The sequence below is a fragment of the Cyprinodon tularosa genome, unplaced genomic scaffold (assembly GCF_016077235.1).
Source record: "Cyprinodon tularosa strain WSP-4 unplaced genomic scaffold, ASM1607723v1 ctg128, whole genome shotgun sequence".
Taxonomy (NCBI): domain Eukaryota; kingdom Metazoa; phylum Chordata; class Actinopteri; order Cyprinodontiformes; family Cyprinodontidae; genus Cyprinodon; species Cyprinodon tularosa.
Window position 1 is genome coordinate 20633 of NW_024038092.1, and position 23546 is coordinate 44178.

Genomic DNA, 23546 nt, shown 5'->3' on the forward strand with positions numbered 1-23546 from the left:
GATCAAATCAAGTATCTGAGGACTTTAGCTTATTTATGGTGTGCAGCCTCATTGATTCTCTCTAGGTTCATCAAACAAACATTTTAAAAGAAATAATCCAACAGAGACTAGAAAACAGAGACTTTTATTCCTCCCAGTTAACCAAACTGGAGCAAAACTATATCCTCCCAGTTCCATTTCAGATCACAACCAACAGAACTTATTTCAGACGGATTAAACATGTAGAGTCTCTGACTGCAGCTGCATCCAGCGGGTTCTTCATGCAGCAGCTGCACAGGATGTGGCTCCAAGTTTTTAACCCAAATTCACAGAAAAGCAACAACAGAAACACTGGGATCAATAAAAATGATAAGGTCGTCTCCAAATGAACACGATGCTCTTCTTAAAGAGACAAAAACAAAACATCTCCTGAGCTCAGAGGTTCTTAACTCAAACATTTGGAATGAGAGGAAATTATTTCCTGTTGAGGTCCATGAAAACGTCCATGAAACCAGTCTGCTCTGGTTTCTAAAAGCTTCCCAGTCCTGGTTCTGATCCAATCAGCATCCTGAACGTGAGAAAACTTCAGCCCATCAGAGGAACTAAGACCTCACCGTCTGGTTCACAGCAGGTCCACAGGCCTACAGGCAGTCACCCTGGTTCTGTTTGGACCCAGGTGGATCTAAACCACGCCTGGAACGCTTCACAGCTGTGGGATTGTTAATGGCCGGTTTAAAAGGTTCTCCTAACTCTATGACCCGACATCATTAGGGCTGGATCAGGAAATGCAGGGAAACATGAGCGAATTATCAGCAGATCATTTACAATTTAAACACAGATCAATATTGATCTTTCTCTGCAGGTGGAGGAGCTGATAAGCAGCTGGCAGAGCAGGTTCCACTGCAGGCCCGGGTCCAAACAGGCGAGGGAACAGAGAAAAGGTTCGTTCCATTTCAGACGCCATCTTTAATGTGAAAATATAGGAGGAAAGCAGGAAGCAAGAGGAAATCTCTCCCTGCCTCCTCCCCTCCTACAGTCCCTTCATCAGCAGGACCAAAGGGGGCCGATTGACCTGAAGCTTTGGGGGACACGTGTTAGTGAGGGGCTGAGGGGGGAGGTGGGGGAGGAGGAGGAGGAGGGGGGAAATCAACGTAGGGAAGAGAGTTTGGAGGCCAGAAAGAAGGAGAGAAGGAAGGGTTGAAAAAAGCTGGAGGAGGGAGAGGAGGAGGGGGGTAGAGAGGGAAGCCTTGGGGGGAGAAGGGGTAATGAGGGGGAGGCAGGTATGAAGGGGGGGGCTCTGTGTGTCCAGGTGGATGGTGGTGTTGTGCGTAGGGGGGCGGGGCGTTTCTTGGCTGCTGATGGCGATGGCGATTGCCTGGTGGTCTAGGATGGAAGCTGCGGCGGTCTGATCCCTGATGCTGAGCGCCTTTATCTGGACAGAAAGAAACATGGAGGCCCAAACGTCAGTCTAAAGGTCAGCCTGAAGGTCAGTCTGGAGGTGGGCCCAAAGGTCAGCCTAAAGGTGGGCCCAAAGATCAGCCTGAAGGTGGGCCTAAAGGTCAGCCTAAAGGTCAGTCTGAAGGTCAGTCTGAAGGTGAGCTTTAAGGTCAGCCTAAAGGTGGGCCCAAAGATCAGCCTGAAGGTGGGCCTAAAGGTCAGCCTAAAGGTCAGTCTGAAGGTCAGTCTGAAGGTGAGCTTTAAGGTCAGCCTAAAGGTGGGCCCAAAGGTCAGCCTAAAGGTGGGCCTAAAGGTCAGCCTAAAGGTGGGCCCAAAGGTCAGCCTAAAGGTGGGCCTAAAGGTCAGCCTAAAGGTGGGCCCAAAGGTCAGCCTAAAGGTGGGCCCAAAGGTCAGCCTAAAGGTCAGCCTAAAGGTGGGCCCAAAGGTCAGCCTAAAGGTGGGCCTAAAGGTCAGTCTGAAGGTGGGCCCAAAGGTCAGCCTGAAGGTGGGCCTAAAGGTCAGCCTAAAGGTGGGCTTTAAGGTCAGCCTAAAGGTCAGTCTGAAGGTGGGCCCAAAGGTCAGCCTGAAGGTGGGCCTAAAGGTCAGCCTAAAGGTCAGTCTGAAGGTGGGCCTAAAGGTCAGTCTGAAGGTGGGCCCAAAGGTCAGCCTGAAGGTGGGCCTAAAGTTCAGCCTAAAGGTGGGCCCAAAGGTCAGCCTAAAGGTGGGCCCAAAGGTCAGCCTAAAGGTGGGCCTAAAGGTCAGTCTGAAGGTGGGCCCAAAGGTCAGCCTGAAGGTGGGCCTAAAGGTCAGTCTGAAGGTGGGCTTTAAGGTCAGCCTAAAGGTCAGTCTGAAGGTGGGCCTAAAGGTAAGTCTGAAGGTGGTCCCAAAGGTCAGCCTGAAGGTGGGCCTAAAGGTCAGCCTAAAGGTGGGCCCAAAGGTCAGCCTAAAGGTGGGCCCAAAGGTCAGCCTAAAGGTGGGCCCAAAGGTCAGCCTGAAGGTGGGCCTAAAGGTCAGCCTAAAGGTCAGTCTGAAGGTGGGCTTTAAGGTCAGTCTGAAGGTGGTCCCAAAGGTCAGCCTGAAGGTGGGCCTAAAGGTCAGCCTAAAGGTGGGCCCAAAGGTCAGCCTAAAGGTGGGCCCAAAGGTCAGCCTAAAGGTGGGCCCAAAGGTCAGCCTAAAGGTGGGCCCAAAGGTCAGCCTGAAGGTGGGCCTAAAGGTCAGCCTAAAGGTCAGTCTGAAGGTGGGCTTTAAGGTCAGTCTGAAGGTGGGCCCAAAGGTCAGCCTGAAGGTGGGCCTAAAGGTCAGCCGAAAGGTCAGTCTGAAGGTGGGCCTAAAGGTCAGTCTGAAGGTGGGCCCAAAGGTCAGCCTGAAGGTGGGCCTAAAGGTGAGCCTAAAGGTCAGCCTGAAGGTGGGCTTTAAGGTCAGCCTAAAGGTGGGCCTAAAGGTCAGTCTGGAGGTGAGCCTAAAGGTCAGCCTGAAGGTGGGCCCAAAGGTCAGCCTAAAGGTGGGCCAAAAGGTCAGCCTGAAGGTGGGCCCAAAGGTCAGCCTGAAGGTGGGCCTAAAGGTCAGTCTGAAGGTGGGCTTTAAGGTCAGCCTAAAGGTGGGCCCAAAGGTCAGCCTAAAGGTGGGCCTAAAGGTCAGCCTAAAGGTGGGCCTAAAGGTCAGTATAAAGGTGGGCCCAAAGGTCAGCCTAAAGGTGGGCCCAAAGGTCAGCCTAAAGGTCAGCCTAAAGGTGGGCCTAAAGGTCAGCCTAAAGGTCAGCCTAAAGGTCAGTCTGAAGGTGGGCTTTAAGGTCAGCCTAAAGGTGGGCCTAAAGGTCAGCCTAAAGGTCAGCCTGAAGGTCAGTCTGGAGGTGGGCCCAAAGGTCAGCCTAAAGGTGGGCCCAAAGATCAGCCTGAAGGTGGGCCTAAAGGTCAGCCTAAAGGTCAGTCTGAAGGTCAGTCTGAAGGTGAGCTTTAAGGTCAGCCTAAAGGTGGGCCCAAAGGTCAGCCTAAAGGTGGGCCCAAAGGTCAGCCTAAAGGTGGGCCCAAAGGTCAGCCTAAAGGTGGGCCTAAAGGTCAGCCTAAAGGTGGGCCCAAAGGTCAGCCTAAAGGTGGGCCCAAAGGTCAGCCTAAAGGTGGGCCTAAAGGTCAGCCTAAAGGTGGGCCCAAAGGTCAGCCTGAAGGTCAGTCTGGAGGTGGGCCCAAAGGTCAGCCTAAAGGTGGGCCCAAAGATCAGCCTGAAGGTGGGCCTAAAGGTCAGCCTAAAGGTCAGTCTGAAGGTCAGTCTGAAGGTGAGCTTTAAGGTCAGCCTAAAGGTGGGCCCAAAGGTCAGCCTAAAGGTGGGCCCAAAGGTCAGCCTAAAGGTGGGCCCAAAGGTCAGCCTAAAGGTGGGCCTAAAGGTCAGCCTAAAGGTGGGCCCAAAGGTCAGCCTAAAGGTGGGCCCAAAGGTCAGCCTAAAGGTGGGCCCAAAGGTCAGCCTAAAGGTGGGCCTAAAGGTCAGCCTAAAGGTGGGCCCAAAGGTCAGCCTAAAGGTGGGCCTAAAGGTCAGCCTAAAGGTGGGCCCAAAGGTCAGCCTGAAGGTGGGCCCAAAGGTCAGCCTAAAGGTCAGCCTAAATGTGGGCCCAAAGGTCAGCCTAAAGGTGGGCCTAAAGGTCAGCCTAAAGGTGGGCCTAAAGGTCAGCCTAAAGGTGGGCCTAAAGGTCAGCCTAAAGGTGGGCCCAAAGGTCAGCCTAAAGGTGGGCCCAAAGGTCAGCCTAAAGGTCAGTCTGAAGGTCAGTCTGAAGGTGAGCTTTAAGGTCAGCCTAAAGGTGGGCCCAAAGGTCAGCCTAAAGGTGGGCCTAAAGGTCAGCCTAAAGGTGGGCCCAAAGGTCAGCCTAAAGGTGGGCCTAAAGGTCAGCCTAAAGGTGGGCCCAAAGGTCAGCCTAAAGGTAGGCCCAAAGGTCAGCCTAAAGGTGGGCCTAAAGGTCAGCCTAAAGGTGGGCCCAAAGGTCAGCCTAAAGGTGGGCCTAAAGGTCAGTCTGAAGGTGGGCCCAAAGGTCAGCCTGAAGGTGGGCCTAAAGGTCAGCCTAAAGGTGGGCTTTAAGGTCAGCCTAAAGGTCAGTCTGAAGGTGGGCCCAAAGGTCAGCCTGAAGGTGGGCCTAAAGGTCAGTCTGAAGGTGGGCTTTAAGGTCAGCCTAAAGGTCAGTCTGAAGGTGGGCCTAAAGGTAAGTCTGAAGGTGGTCCCAAAGGTCAGCCTGAAGGTGGGCCTAAAGGTCAGCCTAAAGGTGGGCCCAAAGGTCAGCCTAAAGGTGGGCCCAAAGGTCAGCCTAAAGGTGGGCCCAAAGGTCAGCCTAAAGGTGGGCCTAAAGGTCAGCCTAAAGGTCAGTCTGAAGGTGGGCTTTAAGGTCAGTCTGAAGGTGGGCCCAAAGGTCAGCCTGAAGGTGGGCCTAAAGGTCAGCCGAAAGGTCAGTCTGAAGGTGGGCCTAAAGGTCAGTCTGAAGGTGGGCCCAAAGGTCAGCTTGAAGGTGGGCCTAAAGGTGAGCCTAAAGGTCAGCCTGAAGGTGGGCTTTAAGGTCAGCCTAAAGGTGGGCCTAAAGGTCAGTCTGGAGGTGAGCCTAAAGGTCAGCCTGAAGGTGGGCCCAAAGGTCAGCCTAAAGGTGGGCCAAAAGGTCAGCCTGAAGGTGGGCCCAAAGGTCAGCCTGAAGGTGGGCCTAAAGGTCAGTCTGAAGGTGGGCTTTAAGGTCAGCCTAAAGGTGGGCCCAAAGGTCAGCCTAAAGGTGGGCCTAAAGGTCAGCCTAAAGGTGGGCCTAAAGGTCAGTATAAAGGTGGACCCAAAGGTCAGCCTAAAGGTGGGCCCAAAGGTCAGCCTAAAGGTGGGCCCAAAGGTCAGCCTAAAGGTGGGCCTAAAGGTCAGCCTAAAGGTCAGCCTAAAGGTCAGTCTGAAGGTGGGCTTTAAGGTCAGCCTAAAGGTGGGCCTAAAGGTCAGCCTAAAGGTGGGCCCAAAGGTCTGCCTGAAGGTGGGCCTAAAGGTCAGCCTAAAGTTGGGCCCAAAGGTCTGCCTGAAGGTGGGCCTAAAGGTTAGCCTAAAGGTCAGCCTAAAGGTGGGCTTTAAGGTCAGCCTAAAGGTGGGCCCAAAGGTCAGCCTAAATGTGGGCCCAAAGGTCAGCCTAAAGGTGGGCCCAAAGGTCAGCCTAAAGGTCAGCCTAAAGGTGGGCCTAAAGGTCAGCCTAAAGGTGGGCCCAAAGGTCAGCCTGAAGGTGGGCCCAAAGGTCAGCCTAAAGGTGGGCCTAAAGGTGGGCCTAAAGGTCAGCCTAAAGGTCAGTCTGAAGGTGGGCTTTAAGGTCAGCCTAAAGGTGGGCCTAAAGGTCAGCCTAAAGGTGGGCCCAAAGGTCTGCCTGAAGGTGGGCCTAAAGGTCAGCCTAAAGGTGGGCTTAAAGGTCAGCCTAAAGGTGGGCCCAAAGGTCAGCCTAAAGGTGGGCCCAAAGGTCAGCCTAAAGGTGGGCCCAAAGGTCAGCCTAAAGGTCAGCCTAAATGTGGGCCCAAAGGTCAGCCTAAAGGTGGGCCTAAAGGTCAGCCTAAAGGTGGGCCTAAAGGTCAGCCTAAAGGTGGGCCCAAAGGTGGGCCTAAAGGTCAGTCTAAAGGTCAGCATAAAGATGGGTTAGTCTGTCATCCTGCAGAGAGCAGAGGCAGTCCTCCTCACTCACCCACGCTGCCAGTGTCCTTCTTCCTGTGGGTCCTTAGTTTCCTTTTGGCTTCCTGCTCCTTTTCGTCATCGCTGTAATCTAAAGCCTGGGGGGGGGGGGGGGGGGGGGGGGGGTGGCAGAAAGAGGAGAGAGGATGATGAAGGATGAAGGCTCTTCTTACGTTCCGATGTCATCCCTTTAAACAAACAGACATCCTGTTTATGCACCAGGCCTCCCTTACCACTTCCACTGGATGAGAGGACTGCTGGTCTGATTCCAGCTGCCTCATCTCACTGTACCCCTGAGCAAGGCAGTAGACCCCCAGCTCAGCTGTGTGAATGTGGCATTCTGAACCAACTGCTATTACTTTCAGCAATCCCCACTTCCAGTATGAAGACTGGTCTGGATTTGCTTCACCAAACCAGCAGGGCTCTGAGTGTTAAAACCTCCAGCTGCCGTCATGGGGTCCCACCTAATGACATCATGAAGCGTTTCCACACATTGGCAAACTGTCGCTGAATACTGACACCTGCTGGACATTTAATATCACTACAGGCAGCCTGAACACGGCTCAAACAGCCTGGTACCACTTTTTAAATCTCCCATCTGATTTTCTTCCATGTGCTATACACACATTAAAACTTTCCCATATTTGACTGCACCGATTATGAAGAGTTATTTAAAAAAAAACAACAACAGGAAAACCAGCGGCGCATTCTATAAAGCAAAGCCCAGCTGAACCAGTCTGTGCATCATCACAGCAAATATAGCAAAGCCGCTCTCTGCAGCAGAAGCATCAGACGCATCTGGACCCACTTTACTGGACGTCTGAGCTTAATGTGAACAATCATCAGAACTGAAGCAGCAGCAGCTTCTTTGCTGGTGTGAACATAATATGATATAAGGCAGGGCTCACCAATTAAAATTCACCGGAGTCCGAATAAAGAAAATCATCAATTAGTAAAACCCCAGAGACATTTTTACTTATAATCTGTTACTTTCAGAGGTGTCAATTAAAAAAGTACAAGTACTTCATTACTGTACTTAAGTTCACTTTATAGGTATCTCTACTTTACTCCATTACTTATTTTTCTTCCTACTTCTGACTTCTACTCATTACATTTTCACACAAGTATCTGTACTTTCTATTCCTTACATTTTTAAATCAAACGTTACTCGTAACTCTTGGCTTCGGTTTAATGTTTCTAAATATTTATTTCCCGTCATGTGCTCCATCCATGCAGATCATTGGCTCCGCCCACATCTAGTGAAAACTAGTGTGATTGGATGAGTCATATAACGCAAACACTCATTGGTTAGCTAAAGGAAACCATCAGAAGCAAGCAGGTGTTCTTCAAACTGCTAACATGAATTGTCTATGCCATGCTACAATGTTGGATTCAGAAAAAGATGTTGAAATGTCTGAAAGGTCGGACACAGGCGAGAGAGATCATCACTTTTACTAGAGTAAAGAGGTCAAGTTGATACTTCAACTTTAACCAGTGTTTTTAAACTGCAGTATCTCTACTTCTACTGAAGTAACAAATGTGTGAACTTTTGACACCACTGGTTACTTTAAAAAGAGTTTAACACTGAAATAAAATGAGGTTTTTATGCATCCATGTTGTACATTGAAATAAATAAAAAATAGTTTTCCATATTAAAATATAAATTGTTTTTTAAAGTAGAGGACAACGATCGTTCAGTTTGGTATATAGACAATTTCCTGAACTGACTGTTTTCTTTTTTCTGTCTTAATGTTGGCAGTGGGCTTTATGCTGCCCTGCAAGGCTTTAAACCTGGGTTTGAATGGAGACTAAGCCGTTCTAAAGCACATATCAAGGTGCTCATTTTGGGCCTGGATCCAGATTTATTTTTGATTCTGTTGATGGTGGAGAATCCTGCTTCACAGCAGCAGGTTGAGCCAAACATCCTCTAGATGTTCAGGCTCCACTCAGGTCCGTTCAGGTCAAAGATCCTCTATTGCAATCGCACCAAACAGGAGAAAGAACGGCGAGAAGATCCGGTTTGTCAGATTAAAATATAGTAACAACAGATCGGTAACTACTAATTAGAGCATAATTCTTTTATATTTCACAAAACTAACACAGTTTATTTAAAAGACTGGATGCGAACTATTGGTTCTTCAACAGACCAGGAAGAAGATTTCTCATCTCAATCAGAAACTGCACATTTAATGGACGCTGATGAGGATTTTTTTAATACATCATTAAATTAAGCGTTCATTTCTGCATGTTTTGCTCCTACGGATTTAATGATAATATCACACATGCTCTCCTAAAGCTCAGAGGAAGTCAGAGCAGCAATACAGGAGGAACAGCGGAGGCTGGAGGCTTTGCTTTGCAGGAGGTCTGGAGCGCAGCGGGGAGGAGCGGAGGATGTGGGATTTTGGGGTAACAGGAGCAAGCGATGTTTAGACATTGTTGTCAGACAACAGGCGGTAATTTATAAATGTTTTAAATCAGGTCGGGTTCGGATTAGCCAGCAGGTGGGTCCGGATCTGGACCGTGAGCTGCTAATCTGTGACCTTTGATCTGAGCCATTGTTTGCTATAATGTATCATTTCATCTTCGTTTTATAGGACTTTTTGCTCTTAATGGGCCGATTCTCCAGTCAAGCTTTTTTTTTTTTTTTTTGGATCGGCCCGACTTTCATCCTGATGGTGCGTGGTGTAGTGAACATGTGGTGACGAGGGGGATCAGCCTCTAACCACCACCTCCCCATCAGGAATCGTGAGGTCAGGAGAAAATCAAACATGTTTGACATTCAGTGGGCCGATGTGAGGAGTTCGTGGGTAGGGCTGGGTACCGAACATCGGTTCATTTATGGTACCGACCGAAATGCTTCGGTTCTACAGAGTATCGAAACATGCCTCGTCTTTCGGTGATTGGCTGTAACACTCAACGTGATTGCGTCATCCAGGAAAAATACACAGGTGGTCCCGCCTACAGCCAGGGTTCATGTGTATCTGTTGTGAACTGGTTGCGAGCGTCATGGAACCCCTTTAAAATGCCCCCCAGGTCAAAAGTGTGGCTTCACTTTATTAGGACTGATGCCAATAGTGCGCAATGCAATACATCGTGCACGGAAACGATTTAAGAGCAGAAAGTTGCTCGGTGTTTGACTGCAAGAAGAGCGGACCGCAGCCAGCGCGACCATCCTCCTCTCAGCAGGCAGTGGGCGGAGCAAAGCCAGAGCGGAGTGAATCATGCTGCTTTCAAACTGGACGCTGCAAGACCAGCAAAATCACATCTGCGAAAAAGTGTGTCTGACGCGCGTTGGGCGGAGCTACTCTATCCTTTCTCTGCCTTGCAGCTATATTTGCTGTGATCAGTGGGAATAAAGTAGTTTTATTATGTTTTTAAGTGGGAAAATCCACCTGAAAACTTAATCAGTGCAGTCAGTTCATCCTGCCTTCCAATATTTCTGTGGGAGCCGCTCAGACCCCCCCATACCAGCGGTGCGCTGTGAGTAGGATCCCATTCAACGGGCTTGTTTGTCAGACATGGTAATTCTCCTAAAGGAAAACTGCTAAGTAAAAAGGTCCTCACAATGTAACAGTGAATATTAGACACTGAATTTTTTTTTTATGTAAGAGGAAAAATGTAAATGGAAAAATCAGAGCTTAAAGTAAAACTCAAGATTTGTACTTTTTTATGTTGTGTAATTTTCTTTTTCTTCGAATTGATATTATAAAACTGGTATCGAAAAAAGTATCGTTCAGGAACCGGTATCGAAGTGAAGGTATCGGTATTGGTACCGGACATGAAAATTTTTGAACAATACCCAGCCCTATTCGTGGGTAAATCTCGATTTACCAGAACCTCTATCGCTGCGCATGTACAAACAGGGGAGTTCTTCTTCTTCTTCTTCCCTCCAAAATGACAAGTCAGAGCAGCGCCATCTCTGTGCTGAGTCTGACCTGTGGTTTTTAGACGTACAGTGAGTCGGTAGATGGCATCAGGGCATCACGGTGTGAGAACAAACATGGTGAGCTGTAAACTTTTAAACCCTGCGGTTTTATCGTACATTACGAGCTGTAGCTGTGTACAATAATTGAAAATATGGCACAGTGTTCCGGCTTTACTGGAGCCATCGCTATCCCCACCCACGCTGATCCCAAGGCGAGCTGGGTTACCTCCTCCGGCGGCTCCTCATCGTTCTTCCAGGAAGCATCGGATCCCTTCAGGCTGTGGAAACATCAGGGATGTTAGAACCGTTACACAGACCGGCGTGGTTGAGCTGTAAAGCGACCTGATGGCGTCCTCACAGTTTGAGCTGCTGGGTGAGGATGTACTCTGTGTACTCCTTGAGTGAAGGAGCAAAATAAACGGTGCATCCCTCTGAGAGGCCTTTGTTGCTGATCTGGTCTGAAGAGTTAAAGCGGAGGACGTACAAAGGGCTGCAGACGGGGCCGAACACCTCGAACACCTGGAACAACAGCAGCAGCAGGTTTCAGCGCTGACAGCATCCAGAGAGCGTGAGCTCAGGACAGACCTCACCTTTCCCACTGCCACCCGGTCGGAGCGGAACAGGATGCTGTCCTCGTTCAGCGGGGGGGTGTTTTTCAGGGACTGGACGATCACTGAAAGGACACAAAGAGGTGAGGGGCTGAGGAGGGACCCTGAAGCCAAGGTCAACGTAGCGTTTCTACCCACCGAGCTGCTGGACGATGCTGGAGACCGTCCCCACCGGCTGCAGCTCCGCTTCCTCAGGTAAGCTCACAGAGACCTCCTCCACGGCTGGAAGCTCCTGCTCACAAACAGGACGCTCATCACACCCTCTGATCTAACCCGCAGGATGAATTTATCCCTGAATGCTTCCAGGAGGCACTGAAGCTCCGCCCACTCAGCTGACTGACCTCGCTGTAAAACACCGGCTCTGATAACACATCAGCTGCTGTGACAGCGACACGTTAAAGGAAAAGTCCGCTGCAGCTACCAGGTCTGCTCTGGTCCTGCTTCCTGCCACTGACGTTACGCTACATGATTGGCTGAACGTTGCCATGTGATGTAAAACATAGTGGTTACCCAGACAACGATGACTAATGATGATGGAGTTTAACTTGATCAATAACAAAACTGAAAAAACTGTTTATGGTGAATAAAGTAACTGTTAGACCATGATGTAAAGAGCTGGGTAGCGCTGTGGCTAGCCGTGCTCAGTAGCTAACAGGTTAGCCTCTATTAGCTCGTTCAGTTAGCCACATTAAGCTACACTACTTTTAACTTTTTGTCAACAACAACTGTTCATTTTCTACAAGTAGAATAACTGCTCTATTTGTCTAAAATCTTTACGAATGTAATTTTTAAGATGTTTTATTTGTCCTCCTCTGTCCTCAGATCTTAATAAAAATAATTTAAATAAACAGAGACTTTTTTAGACACCTTGTTAAATGTCAGAGCCCAGTCTGTCTTAGAGGGCACCACTTTCCTTCAACACTTAGAATGACTGTTTTCTACTTTCAGCTAATTTAGATCGCTAATGAAATGTAAAATAATATAGGTAAAAAAATAATACGCAGAATAAATATGTGCAATAGTAGTAGGTGGGCTATGCCTTCGGCATGTGGCCCCCCAAATATAGGTAATAATATGTTGAAACTCCAAAAGAGATTAAATCCTTAAGAAAGGAGTGTAATTCAGTTTGTCAGAGTGGCGTTGCCATATAGTAATGTCATCAGAAGGGGCGGGGCCCCAAGCAGATCTGCTACCTGCACCGGGCAGCAAGGAATAATCAATGGATCATTATCTACACCTAAAACTAATATGTTCGCAGCGATTTCATGAATTTTGCGTTACTCAGTAAATGTCAGGAATAGTGTTAAGCGCGGGGTTTTATACAGTAGGCAAACAAAGCCTTGTTTTTGCCTAGAACTACAATTAGAATGTTTTCTAAACAAAACAAAGCTTTGTTGGGCTACTGTATAAAACCTGGAACTCAACGCTATTCCTGACATTTTGAATTGAAAAAGCTTCCTGGATGGAAGAGAAACGTCTTCAAACTTGGAAGCAAAGTCCAGTGGATTGCAGGGATTGAAGCAAAAAAATATCCTGAGCCTGAACTTTTTCAACACAGGCAAGAAAATCATACAAAAAAATAATAACAAAAACCTATATATATGTGTGTGTGTTAACAATCCCTGCCATGGGGGTGTGGGGGCATGGGATCAGAGATTGCATGAATTATTGAGACTAAATTAGACTTTTGAAAATCCAATACCAAAAACAGCCAGAAGATGGCAGAAGTGCATCTATATCTAATGTGAATGAGAGGTCGTGTTTGGTGAGGAAAGCACAAACCCTTGTTTTTAACTCTCATACATGGTCAGTTATTGAGGCTGGTGCATCAGCGGTTGCCGTAGCTCCCGGCTAACGTGTAGCGTGCGGGACCACAGAACAGCAGCTTGATGACCAGGATCTAACCCATGTTTGCGTAGCAGCTTTTTGCTGCTGGAAGCAGGCGCCTGGTTCACCTAACTTCCTGTTCCAGCTGCTAAATATCTCGCCATCTCGCCCTGTCTCCTCCAGCCATGCCCAGTGCCATTTATTTTTCAGACCTTCATCTATGGTGGTGACATCTTCCCTTGAGTTCATGACCTGCACTGTTTCCACTCAATTCCGTTCTGGATTGTACATATTTTTATTTCTTATTTTTTTATCTCTTATTTTTATTTTGTTTTTTCATTCTGTGCGATACATGTACACTTGCACCTTAATCCTTATTTATCTTGATATACTGTATATACCTTGATATACTGTATATATATTGCTTATTCTTAATGCACCTTTTTCCTCCCCGTTTGTACCTTCTGTAACTTCTATGCCAAATATGTGACGAGTGAATTTCTCCGCTGTGAGATCAATAAAGCTCATCTAATCTAATCTAATCTATCGTCCTTCTCTCCAAACACAAAGTTTAATTTATTTATTTTTTGACTTTTTACACGTCTCTCCGTTAAATGGAGCCATAAACTGTGAAGGTGACTTTCTGTGTATAGACGTCCAAAGTTCCAAAAACTGATTGGCTAATACTGTTAGTTTCAGAGCGCTCCTTTGCTACCATTGGCTGGCAAACGCAAGAGAGATTTTTTTTGTCTTTTTTAATTTATTTATCATCAATTTATTTTTGAGTGATTTTTTTGCTAAAGGCTGGAAATCTGGCCTGGAGCTGGAATACTTTAATCCCTGGGATTATTTTTTTATAACTTTATTGGAATTAGGCAAAGTAGCACCTTAGAATAACAGCTTCCTCCATTTTAAGGTGTTATGTGTTTAAATGCATATATGAATATTAATGACGAGATTAAAGGGGAGCAATTTTCTTTTTTTACATTGGGCCCTTGATTTTACGTTATTCCATCATGTTCTACTCACCCATATGAGTTTAGTGTCATTTGGAGCTGTTCTGAAGATATTCCGTTAGGTTATATACAAGTAACGTCTTCCTATGGGCAACGACTTGAAGGCACAAACTAAACTGTTCATCATTTATCCGCGGTTATATATTTCATATTTATATTTTTTTAAAACAAAGCAACGCGTGGATGATGTCATCCGCACGGCGGACTGGAGAAGTGACGGGCAGCCCGGGCCGCAGGCGGCTACGTTCTACCCCTTCTATTCATTGGACGAGCTAATCTGAATTGTTCAATTCCATTTGGAGAGCGAGATCATCTGTGGGAGCAGCACTAGACATCTTCCAGGCATGTGAGGATAAACTAGCAGCAGTTCAGCGGACAGGAAGAATGAATGGTAGCTGGCGCGCGTGGATGACATCATTCACACGCTGCTTTGTTTTAAAAAAAATATTAATATAAAAAAATATAACCGCCGATGTCTGGCGGACAGTGATTGGCCTCCATGTAATAAATGCTGGCGTACCATAAAGAATAAATGATGAACAGTTTAGTTTGTGCCTTCAAGTCGTTGCCCATAGGAAGACGTTACTGGATATAACCTAACGGAATATCTTCAGAACAGCCAAATGACACTAAACTAATATGGGAGAGTAGAACATGATGGAATAAAGGAAAATCAAGGAGCCAATGTAAAAAAAGAAAAGTGCTCCCCTTTAAGGTCAAACTTCTTCAAAACAAACTGACCTCAAGTAAGACTTCACCACGAACTTTAATAGGCGCTGGTTGGCTGAAACCTTCATCATCGTCCTCCATGACCGGGGCGGGAGACGAAGACGAGGATGAGGAGGAAGACGAGGATGAGGATGAAGAGCTGTCACTGGGAGAGACAAAGGTCAGAGTCAATCCTACAATGTGTGACGGTGTGAACAGTGAGCAGGTGTGAACAGGTGTGAACAGTGAGCAGGTGTGAACAGGTGTGAACAGTGAACAGGTGTGAACAGGTGTGAACAGTGAACAGGTGCGAACAGTGAGCAGGTGTGAACAGATGTGAATAGTGAGAAGGTGTGAATAGTGAGCAGGGGTGAGCAGGGAGAAGGTATAAACAGGTGTGAATAGTGAGCAGGGGTGAACAGGAGTGAACAGTGAACAGGTGTGAACAGTGAGCAGGTGTGAACAGGTGCGAACAGTGAGCAGGTGTGAACAGGTGCGAACAGTGAGCAGGTGTGAACAGGTGCGAACAGTGAGCAGGGGTGAACAGATGTGAATAGTGAGAAGGTGTGAATAGTTAGCAGGGGTGAGCAGGGAGAAGGTGTAAACAGGTGTAAATAGTGAGCAGGGGTGAACAGGTGTGAACAGTGAGCAGGTGTGAGCAGTGAGAAGGTGTAAACAGGTGTGAACAGTGAGCAGGTGTGAACAGATGTGAATAGTGAGCAGGTGTGAATAGTGAGCAGGGGTGAACAGTGAGCAGGTCTGAGCAGTGAGAAGGTGTAAACAGGTGTGAATAGTGAGCAGGGGTGAACAGGTGTGAACAGTGAGCAGGTGTGAACAGGTGTGAATAGTGAGCAGGGGTGAACAGTAAGCAGGTCTGAGCAGTGAGAAGGTGTAAACAGGTGTGAATAGTGAGCAGGGGTGAACAGGTGTGAACAGTGAGCAGGTGTGAACAGATGTGAATAGTGAGCAGGGGTGAATAGTGAGCAGGGGTGAACAGTGAGCAGGTCTGAGCAGTGAGAATGTGTAAACAGGTGTGCATAGTGAGCAGGGGTGAACAGGTGTGAACAGGTGTGAACAGTGAACAGGTGTGAACAGGTGTGAACAGTGAACAGGTGCGAACAGTGAGCAGGTGTGAACAGATGTGAATAGTGAGAAGGTGTGAATAGTGAGCAGGGGTGAGCAGGGAGAAGGTATAAACAGGTGTGAATAGTGAGCAGGGGTGAACAGGAGTGAACAGTGAACAGGTGTGAACAGTGAGCAGGTGTGAACAGGTGCGAACAGTGAGCAGGTGTGAACAGGTGCGAACAGTGAGCAGGTGTGAACAGGTGCGAACAGTGAGCAGGGGTGAACAGATGTGAATAGTGAGAAGGTGTGAATAGTTAGCAGGGGTGAGCAGGGAGAAGGTGTAAACAGGTGTAAATAGTGAGCAGGGGTGAACAGGTGTGAACAGTGAGCAGGTGTGAGCAGTGAGAAGGTGTAAACAGGTGTGAACAGTGAGCAGGTGTGAACAGATGTGAATAGTGAGCAGGTGTGAATAGTGAGCAGGGGTGAACAGTGAGCAGGTCTGAGCAGTGAGAAGGTGTAAACAGGTGTGAATAGTGAGCAGGGGTGAACAGGTGTGAACAGTGAGCAGGTGTGAACAGGTGTGAATAGTGAGCAGGGGTGAACAGTAAGCAGGTCTGAGCAGTGAGAAGGTGTAAACAGGTGTGAATAGTGAGCAGGGGTGAACAGGTGTGAACAGTGAGCAGGTGTGAACAGATGTGAATAGTGAGCAGGGGTGAATAGTGAGCAGGGGTGAACAGTGAGCAGGTCTGAGCAGTGAGAATGTGTAAACAGGTGTGCATAGTGAGCAGGGGTGAACAGGTGTGAACAGGTGTGAACAGGTGTGAACAGGTGTGAACAGTGAACAGGTGCGAACAGTGAGCAGGTGTGAACAGATGTGAATAGTGAGAAGGTGTGAATAGTGAGCAGGGGTGAGCAGGGAGAAGGTATAAACAGGTGTGAATAGTGAGCAGGGGTGAACAGGAGTGAACAGTGAACAGGTGTGAACAGTGAGCAGGTGTGAACAGGTGCGAACAGTGAGCAGGTGTGAACAGGTGCGAACAGTGAGCAGGGGTGAACAGATGCGAACAGTGAGCAGGGGTGAACAGATGTGAATAGTGAGAAGGTGTGAATAGTTAGCAGGGGTGAGCAGGGAGAAGGTGTAAACAGGTGTGAATAGTGAGCAGGGGTGAGCAGGGAGAAGGTATAAACAGGTGTGAATAGTGAGCAGGGGTGAACAGGAGTGAACAGTGAGCAGGTGCGAACAGTGAGCAGGTGTGAACAGGTGCGAACAGTGAGCAGGTGTGAACAGGTGCGAACAGTGAGCAGGGGTGAACAGATGTGAATAGTGAGAAGGTGTGAATAGTTAGCAGGGGTGAGCAGGGAGAAGGTGTAAACAGGTGTAAATAGTGAGCAGGGCTGAACAGGTGTGAACAGTGAGCAGGTGTGAGCAGTGAGAAGGTGTAAACAGGTGTGAACAGTGAGCAGGTGTGAACAGATGTGAATAGTGAGCAGGTGTGAATAGTGAGCAGGGGTGAACAGTGAGCAGGTCTGAGCAGTGAGAAGGTGTTAACAGGTGTGAATAGTGAGCAGGGGTGAACAGGTGTGAATAGTGAGCAGGGGTGAACAGGTTTTAACAGTGAGCAGGTGTTAACAGTGAGCAGGTGTGAACAGGTGTGAATAGTGAGCAGGGGTGAACAGTGAGCAGGGGTGAACAGGTGTGAATAGTGAACAGGTGTGAATAGTGAGCAGGGGTAAACAGTGAGCAGGTGTGAGCAGTGAGAATGTGTTAACAGGTATGAGCAGTGCGGTGAGTGTGAACACCTGTCGGAATCATCTGAGTCCGGATCCAAGGGGACGGCCTCAGGGTCTCCCCCTGCTGCTGCTGCCATGCCCTCTGCCCGGGTTCCACTGTTCGCTGCTGTGGCATCATCCTGCGTCACCATGGTGACCTCCATCTCCTCCTTTATGGACGCTACGCCATAGTGATCCATCTGTGGTGGATGTGCTGTGTTTGCCTCCTCAGTGAGACAGCTGGTTTCCTCAGGCTGAGGTGGTGTTTCAGGGACGGTCACATCCATCACCTCTGGAGGAGGCGCAGAGCTGCGTTTCTCATCCTCCTGTGGTGATGAGCTGCTGTCCATCTGAGGAGGGTTCCAGATAGATGACGTCACTCTGAATCACAGAAAGAGACATTTAGAGGCTCATGAACGCATCATATTATACAAATAAACTGAAAATTTGATGCAGACAAGCTCCAGACCTGAAGCATGTGAATAACTTTAACTGTTAGCAGCCAGAGAGCAGCTAACCTAACAGAGAGTAAACAGGAAACCAACCTATTTCTATGCCAGCATCCAAACTTAGCTCCAGCAGCTAACAGGCTAACGGCGCAGTTTGAAACTCACGCGGCGGAGTGTTTAAAGAAGCACGAGCCCCCAGGAAACACCGAGATATCACGGTCACTATGGCAACACTGGCCCTGATTAAAAGAATAAGTTTAAAAGTATTGCTGCCTGAGGAGAAGTTCAGTCCACGAGGAATACATCCGGCTGTGATAGCGGTCAACCACGCGACTTCCTGTTCGCACTTTCAGAATAAAAGAAGAATTATTAACGCTGCTAAAGGCATAAGATCCTAACAACAAAACACAGTGATAACATACGCACTGTTATAACTAAAACCTTTAACAAAATACTGCTCTTATTATACATGTATATATGAAACTCTGGAACCATTTTTTAAAACTACTTAACGTATAAAAATAAAACAGGTAAAACTGACAAAAGCTTTACTGCTCTACCTTATTAAAGGAAAATTTTTCTACAGATCTGGATGACAACTTCCTTAGACTTACGGGCAGCACCGAGTCCAACCACTGATAAATGCATTTTCTAGATTAAATAAATTATTTTTATATTTGCTTGTTTGTTTTTTAAAAATACCAACAGCCCATAACGAAAATGAGCTCAAATGAAACAAAACTAATAAGTCTATTTTTAAAATTTAAGGAGTAGAAGTAAAAATTTGTTTAAAAAAATGACTGCACTGAAGTATAGATAGCCAATATTTCTACTTAAGTAATTGAATGCTTAAATCGAAATGATTAAATTATATTATCATTATCAGTTCAAAAGTAAATGCTTTTAACCCATTTGGACTCTACCACGAGTTTTATTTTGAAGGTTTCAATGTGGTTTCCTTCACCTGAAAACGGCTGTTTGGGTGAACTTGTTCATGCAGAACAGAGAGGCACATGTGCTCAAACCAATAGCAGACAGACCTCTTCCTTTCCGGTGTGCAGAACTTCAATCCCTGAATCGGATTAGAGCGCCCCCTGTGGTGAGCATGGTGATTGCATTGTGCAGGCTGGCAGAGTGTTTTACTTTGGAAAGTTTGAACTCTTTGATCAGTGACACAATGCATTATTATTTAAAAAAGAAAAACCCATTGAACAGCAGCTTTGAAAGGAAAAGCGTGCCACAAACTGCGGCGCCAATCTGTTAACGACCTGCACAGGTAAATGTGGCTGCCATCTGCCGGTTGGTGGGTTTTCAATGTGTGAAGAAAGTCCAACGGACCTCTAACATCTTGGTGACACTGAAAAGGCTGAGCAATCTTTCTCCAGATCCTCAAAAGGCGAAACCTGAGGTGGGAGCTGTGTAACGCCTTCCTGGAGACTAAAGGCCTCCCCTATGGTTGACAGGCTGGCAGACGGGATTCTGCAGGACTGTCAGATGAGCATATCTGGTCAGACCAGCATACCCATAGTCAATACCCGTTTATCTCTTTAAGCCGGTCATACAAGATTTTTTCCCTTTTTTGGACCAATTTTCCAGTGATGCGATTCAGATCTCTGATATATTTTAAAGGATTTGAAATTCTATTCTGGATTTAACAGGAAGCCAATGAAGAGAAGCCAGGATAGCAGAGATATGATCTCTCTTTTTCATTTTCATCAGAACTCTGGCTGCAGCATTTCGGATCAGCTGAAGGCTTTTAACTAGTTTGTGGACTTCCTGATAGTAAAGAATTTATTTAACTGACTAAGGTTTCTATCATTACATTTGCTTTAATTTGTTCATGCTCCCGGTGGTTGGCACAAATTCCACTCTGAATTCTCATGAGTGTAGTGTTTGTTCATTTTTCAGTTGCTAGGCAACAAGCCGCCAAAGGATGAACCTATTTGAATCCACAGCCAAAACAACAGAACGGACAAAACAGGATCCAGATCAGGCACAAACAGACAGGTGGCAGAATCCAGACTTCCAGGCATCCACAGGCTCCCAGGCAGGTTCAGAGTCTAACAGGGTCCAGAAGTGTGACCAGGCGGTCACGCACAGGAGCAGACAGGATCAGGTGCAGACGGGCAGGCTCAGTGGCAGAGGGTAGCAGAGACAGGACGTGGAACCAGAACTTTATGCAGGACTTTAAACTGGTCTCCTCCGTGGAGCCAGGCTTACTTGGATAAAAACTGAACTTCCCTTCGTATAGAGCCAAAAACCCAGAGGACTCAGCGGGGGAGGAACAGTGGACAGGCAGGAGACGAGACAAACACAAAAACCCTCTTTCCACTGGCCGCCAGGATCCAGAACATGAACCGTGGCATCAAATGAACAGAAGTGGACAGACTAACAGAAAAACAAATAATGATCTGGCCTCGAATGCTCAGGCTGAATAGAATATAAACCAAAGGAAACAGGTCAGAGGAATAAATGATAATTGAGGAAGGGAAGGAAAACGACAGGTGAAAGAAATAACCAATTAAGGGGGAGCAAACAGGCCAGATCATGACACACGCTGCTCCCCGGGCGCTGCACAATGGCAGCCACTGCTCCCCCAGAGGGATGGGTTAAATGCAGAGTTCATTTCGTTGCTCTGTACCTGTGACAGTGCAATGACAATAACAGCTGGCAGAAGAAAAAAACATTTATTCCTTTCTCTTCAGACTCTCTAAATCTCTAAATAGCATCAATCGAACTCTTCACCTAAAGAGTGTGATTTGATGTCACGTAAATTCCCCCCAAAGCGTACTTTTTAGCACAGATTATGAAAACATTTCTCCTCTGCAGGCGGGGGGTACTCCACATACTGATGGATGTTTGGATATGGAATGTGCGCATAACTCCCTGAATGGCTGACAAGGCATTACGATCCAAGAAATGTGTTAAAACTGTTTTGTTTTATTAGTTATCTGCTGCAGGACGGCCAAACAGCTGTCAGCCGCTGCTTCACTTTCTCACTTCCCTGCAGATCCGTTCTTTGGCTACACGTCCGCCGTACTACGCCTGTTGTAGGATGTTAGGAATACCGAGGATAGGACATTCCTGATTACAGTCACTTGTTTTTCTTCAGAGAAATCCAAACTGTTTAAACTCTACAGTAAAAACTACCCTGTCTCTAATGTATGGGCATCTTAGTGTCTGCAGCCAGCGGCGTAGGAAGCGGGGGGGACGGGGGGGACATGTCCCCCCCAATATAAAAGCCAGGTGGAAATGTCCCCCCCAAAAATTGTACCGCAAAATATTAGATTTTGACATTTTTTTAACTAGCGTGCTTTTATTTTGAAGGCGCAGCATAGCGTTACGTCACTGTACTCCCCCTCCCCTCTCTGAACTGCTGAGTGTTTGAGCACTCAGTCAGCAGGGAGGGAAACGGCGACACAGAAATCAGAAACTTGTGAAAGAGGTAAAATAGTCTGTCGGGATGCTGCTATGAATATTGCCCGTTTATAACGTTTTGTTTTTAGTTCACTTTCATATATAGAAACTGAATCTTTTTGGTTTAGTCATCTTAGTCTTGTACGGAAGAGGATTAGGGCCACTGGAAAAAAAAAGTTAACTGATTTTTACATTTTTTTTTTAGTTTAACATGGGGAAAAAAGTCAGAATTCTGACTTTTCTCAGAATTCTGACTTTTTTCTTCTGACTTTTTTCTCAGAATTCTGACTTTTTTCTCAGAAATCTGACAGATGATTAATATTTCTAATCAATTTACAGTGTTTTTATTTTTTTTCGGGGGGTACTTATACAGATACATAAAAACAAGTAGGTCTAACTAAAAAATAACCAGAATATATGTTTAGAGTAAAGATTGAATAGTGTTTACACAAGCACACAATTTCAAATCTGCTGAGCTTGCTGTGCAAGAAAATGTAAAATATACGTATAAAGAAATATAACAGGAAGTACTGCTAAAACATAAAATAAATGTTAAATAATGTAGATATTGGCTTAAAAAATTCTTCAGATTTGGAAATTTGGAAGGAATACATAATTTGAAATTAATCAACAAATCTGGTAAAAAAAAACAACAAAAAGAAATAAAAAATAAAAGTTGCACTTCTTACTTGAGGAATTTGTTGAATAACTTCATAATTATGAGTTTAACTAGTTGGAGGTAATGCTACACTTCTCTGCTTCCTGTCCTGCTCATAAAAGGTAAACATTATAAACCCACCATCCATTTTCTACATTATTTGGAAAACACAACACAAATGTAATATAACAAAAGTATGTTTAAAAACAAACATGTTAGCATCCAGCCATAGCCATGTCTGTTTTAGAGACTAGCTCTCTTCTGCTCCTCCATTAATGAGGGGACCCCACGGGCACGTAAAAAGTTGCCTAATTCCGTCATTTTCCACCAATGTGTCACTGGCCACCTCAAACAACTCACATCTTTGTCAGTGAAGCTGAATGCTCCACATCTCTTCCTTCATGGTGACCATGTACAGGTGCTGGTCATAAAATTAGAATATCATGAAAAAGTAGATTGATTTCAGTAATTCCATTTAAAAAGTGAAACTTGTATATTATATTCATACATTACATACAAACTCATATATTTCAGATGTTTATTTTGTTTAATTTTGATGATTACAAATGACAACAAATGAAAATCTCAAATTCATCATATCAGAAAATTAGAATATTGTGAAAAGGTTCAAAATTGATGGCCCCTGGTGCCACACTCTAATCAGCTAATTAACTCAAACCACCTGCAAAAGCCTTTAAATGGTCTTTCAGTCTAGTTCTATAGGCTACACAATCATGGGGAAGACTGCTGACTTGACAGTTGTCCAAAAGACGACCATCGACACCTTGCACAAGGAGGGCAAGACACAAAAGGTCATCGCTAAAGAGGCTGGCTGTTCACAGAGCTCAGTGTCCAAGCACATTAATAGAGAGGCGAAGGGAAGGAAAAGATGTGGTCGAAAAAAGTGTACAAGCAAGAGAGATAACCGCACCCTGGAGAGGATTGTGAAACAAAACCCATTCAAAAATGTGGGGGAGATTCACAAAGAGTGGACTGCAGCTGGAGTGAGTGCTTCAAGAACCACCACACACAGACGTATGAAAGACATGGGTTTCTGCTGTCGCATTCCTTGTGTCAAGCCACTCTTGAACCACAGACAGCGTCAGAAGCGTCTTGCCTGGGCTAAAGAGAAACAGGACTGGACTGCTGGTGAGTGGTCCAAAGTCATGTTCTCTGATGAAAGTAAATTTTGCATTTCCTTTGGAAATCAAGGTCCCAGAGTCTGGAGGAAAAGAAGAGAGGCACTTCATCCACGTTGCTTGAAGTCCAGTGTAAAGTTTCCACAGTCAGTGATGGTTTGGGGTGCCATGTCATCTGCTGGTGTTGGTCCATTGTGTTTTCTGAGGTCCAGGGTCAACGCAGCCACATACCAGGAAGTTTTAGAGCACTTCATGCTTCCTGCAGCTGACCAACTTTTTGGAGATGCAGATTTCATTTTCCAACAGGACTTGGCACCTGCACACAGTGCCAAAGCTACCAGTACCTGGTTGAAGGACCATGGTATCCCTGTTCTTAATTGGCCAGCAAACTCTCCTTACCTTAACCCCATAGAAAATCTATGGGGTATTGTGAAGAAGAAGATGCAATACACCAGACCCAACAATTCAGAAGAGCTAAAAGCCACTATTAGAGCAACCTGGGCTATCATAACACCTGATCAGTGCCACAGACTGATGGACTCCATGCCACGCCGCATTGCTGCAGTAATACAGGCCAAAGGAGGCCCAACTAAATACTGAGTGCTGTACATGCTCATACTTTTCATGTTCATACTTTTCAGTTGGCCAACATTTCTATAAATCCTTTGTTTTTATTGGTCTTCAGTAATATTCTAATTTTCTGATATGATGAATTTGAGATTTTCATTTGTTGTCATTTGTAATCATCAAAATTAAACAAAATAAACATCTGAAATATATGAGTTTGTATGTAATGTATGAATATAATATACAAGTTTCACTTTTTAAATGGAATTACTGAAATCAATCTACTTTTTCATGATATTCTAATTTTATGACCAGCACCTGTACATTAAGATCC

The 23546-nt window shown here is 46.1% G+C and overlaps 1 protein-coding gene across 1 annotated transcript; it reads right to left on the bottom strand.

The window, feature by feature from the left end:
* Window positions 1-156: 156 nt before the first annotated feature.
* Window positions 157-17766, bottom strand: naf1 (nuclear assembly factor 1 homolog (S. cerevisiae)). Its single transcript, XM_038276827.1, has 9 exons — window positions 17528-17766; window positions 17013-17363; window positions 14181-14313; window positions 10735-10828; window positions 10579-10661; window positions 10347-10507; window positions 10215-10266; window positions 6077-6161; window positions 157-1411 (listed from the first exon to the last, which is right to left on the bottom strand). The coding sequence occupies exons 2-9, from the start codon at window positions 17330-17332 to the stop codon at window positions 1074-1076; spliced, it is 1266 nt and encodes a 421-aa protein (XP_038132755.1). The 5' UTR covers window positions 17333-17363; window positions 17528-17766; the 3' UTR covers window positions 157-1073.
* Between the last annotated feature and the right edge of the window lie 5780 nt (window positions 17767-23546).

Coding starts and splice junctions, on each gene's coding strand:
- naf1 (XM_038276827.1), bottom strand. CDS start 17,332: ATGGACAGCAGCTCATCACCACAGGAGGATGAGAAACGCAGCTCTGCG. Junction 10,508..10,578: donor ACCGGGTGGCAGTGGGAAAG/GTGAGGTCTGTC, acceptor CTGTTGTTCCAG/GTGTTCGAGGTGTTCGGCCC. Junction 6,162..10,214: donor ATGAGGAGCCGCCGGAGGAG/GTAACCCAGCTC, acceptor CCCCCCCCCCAG/GCTTTAGATTACAGCGATGA.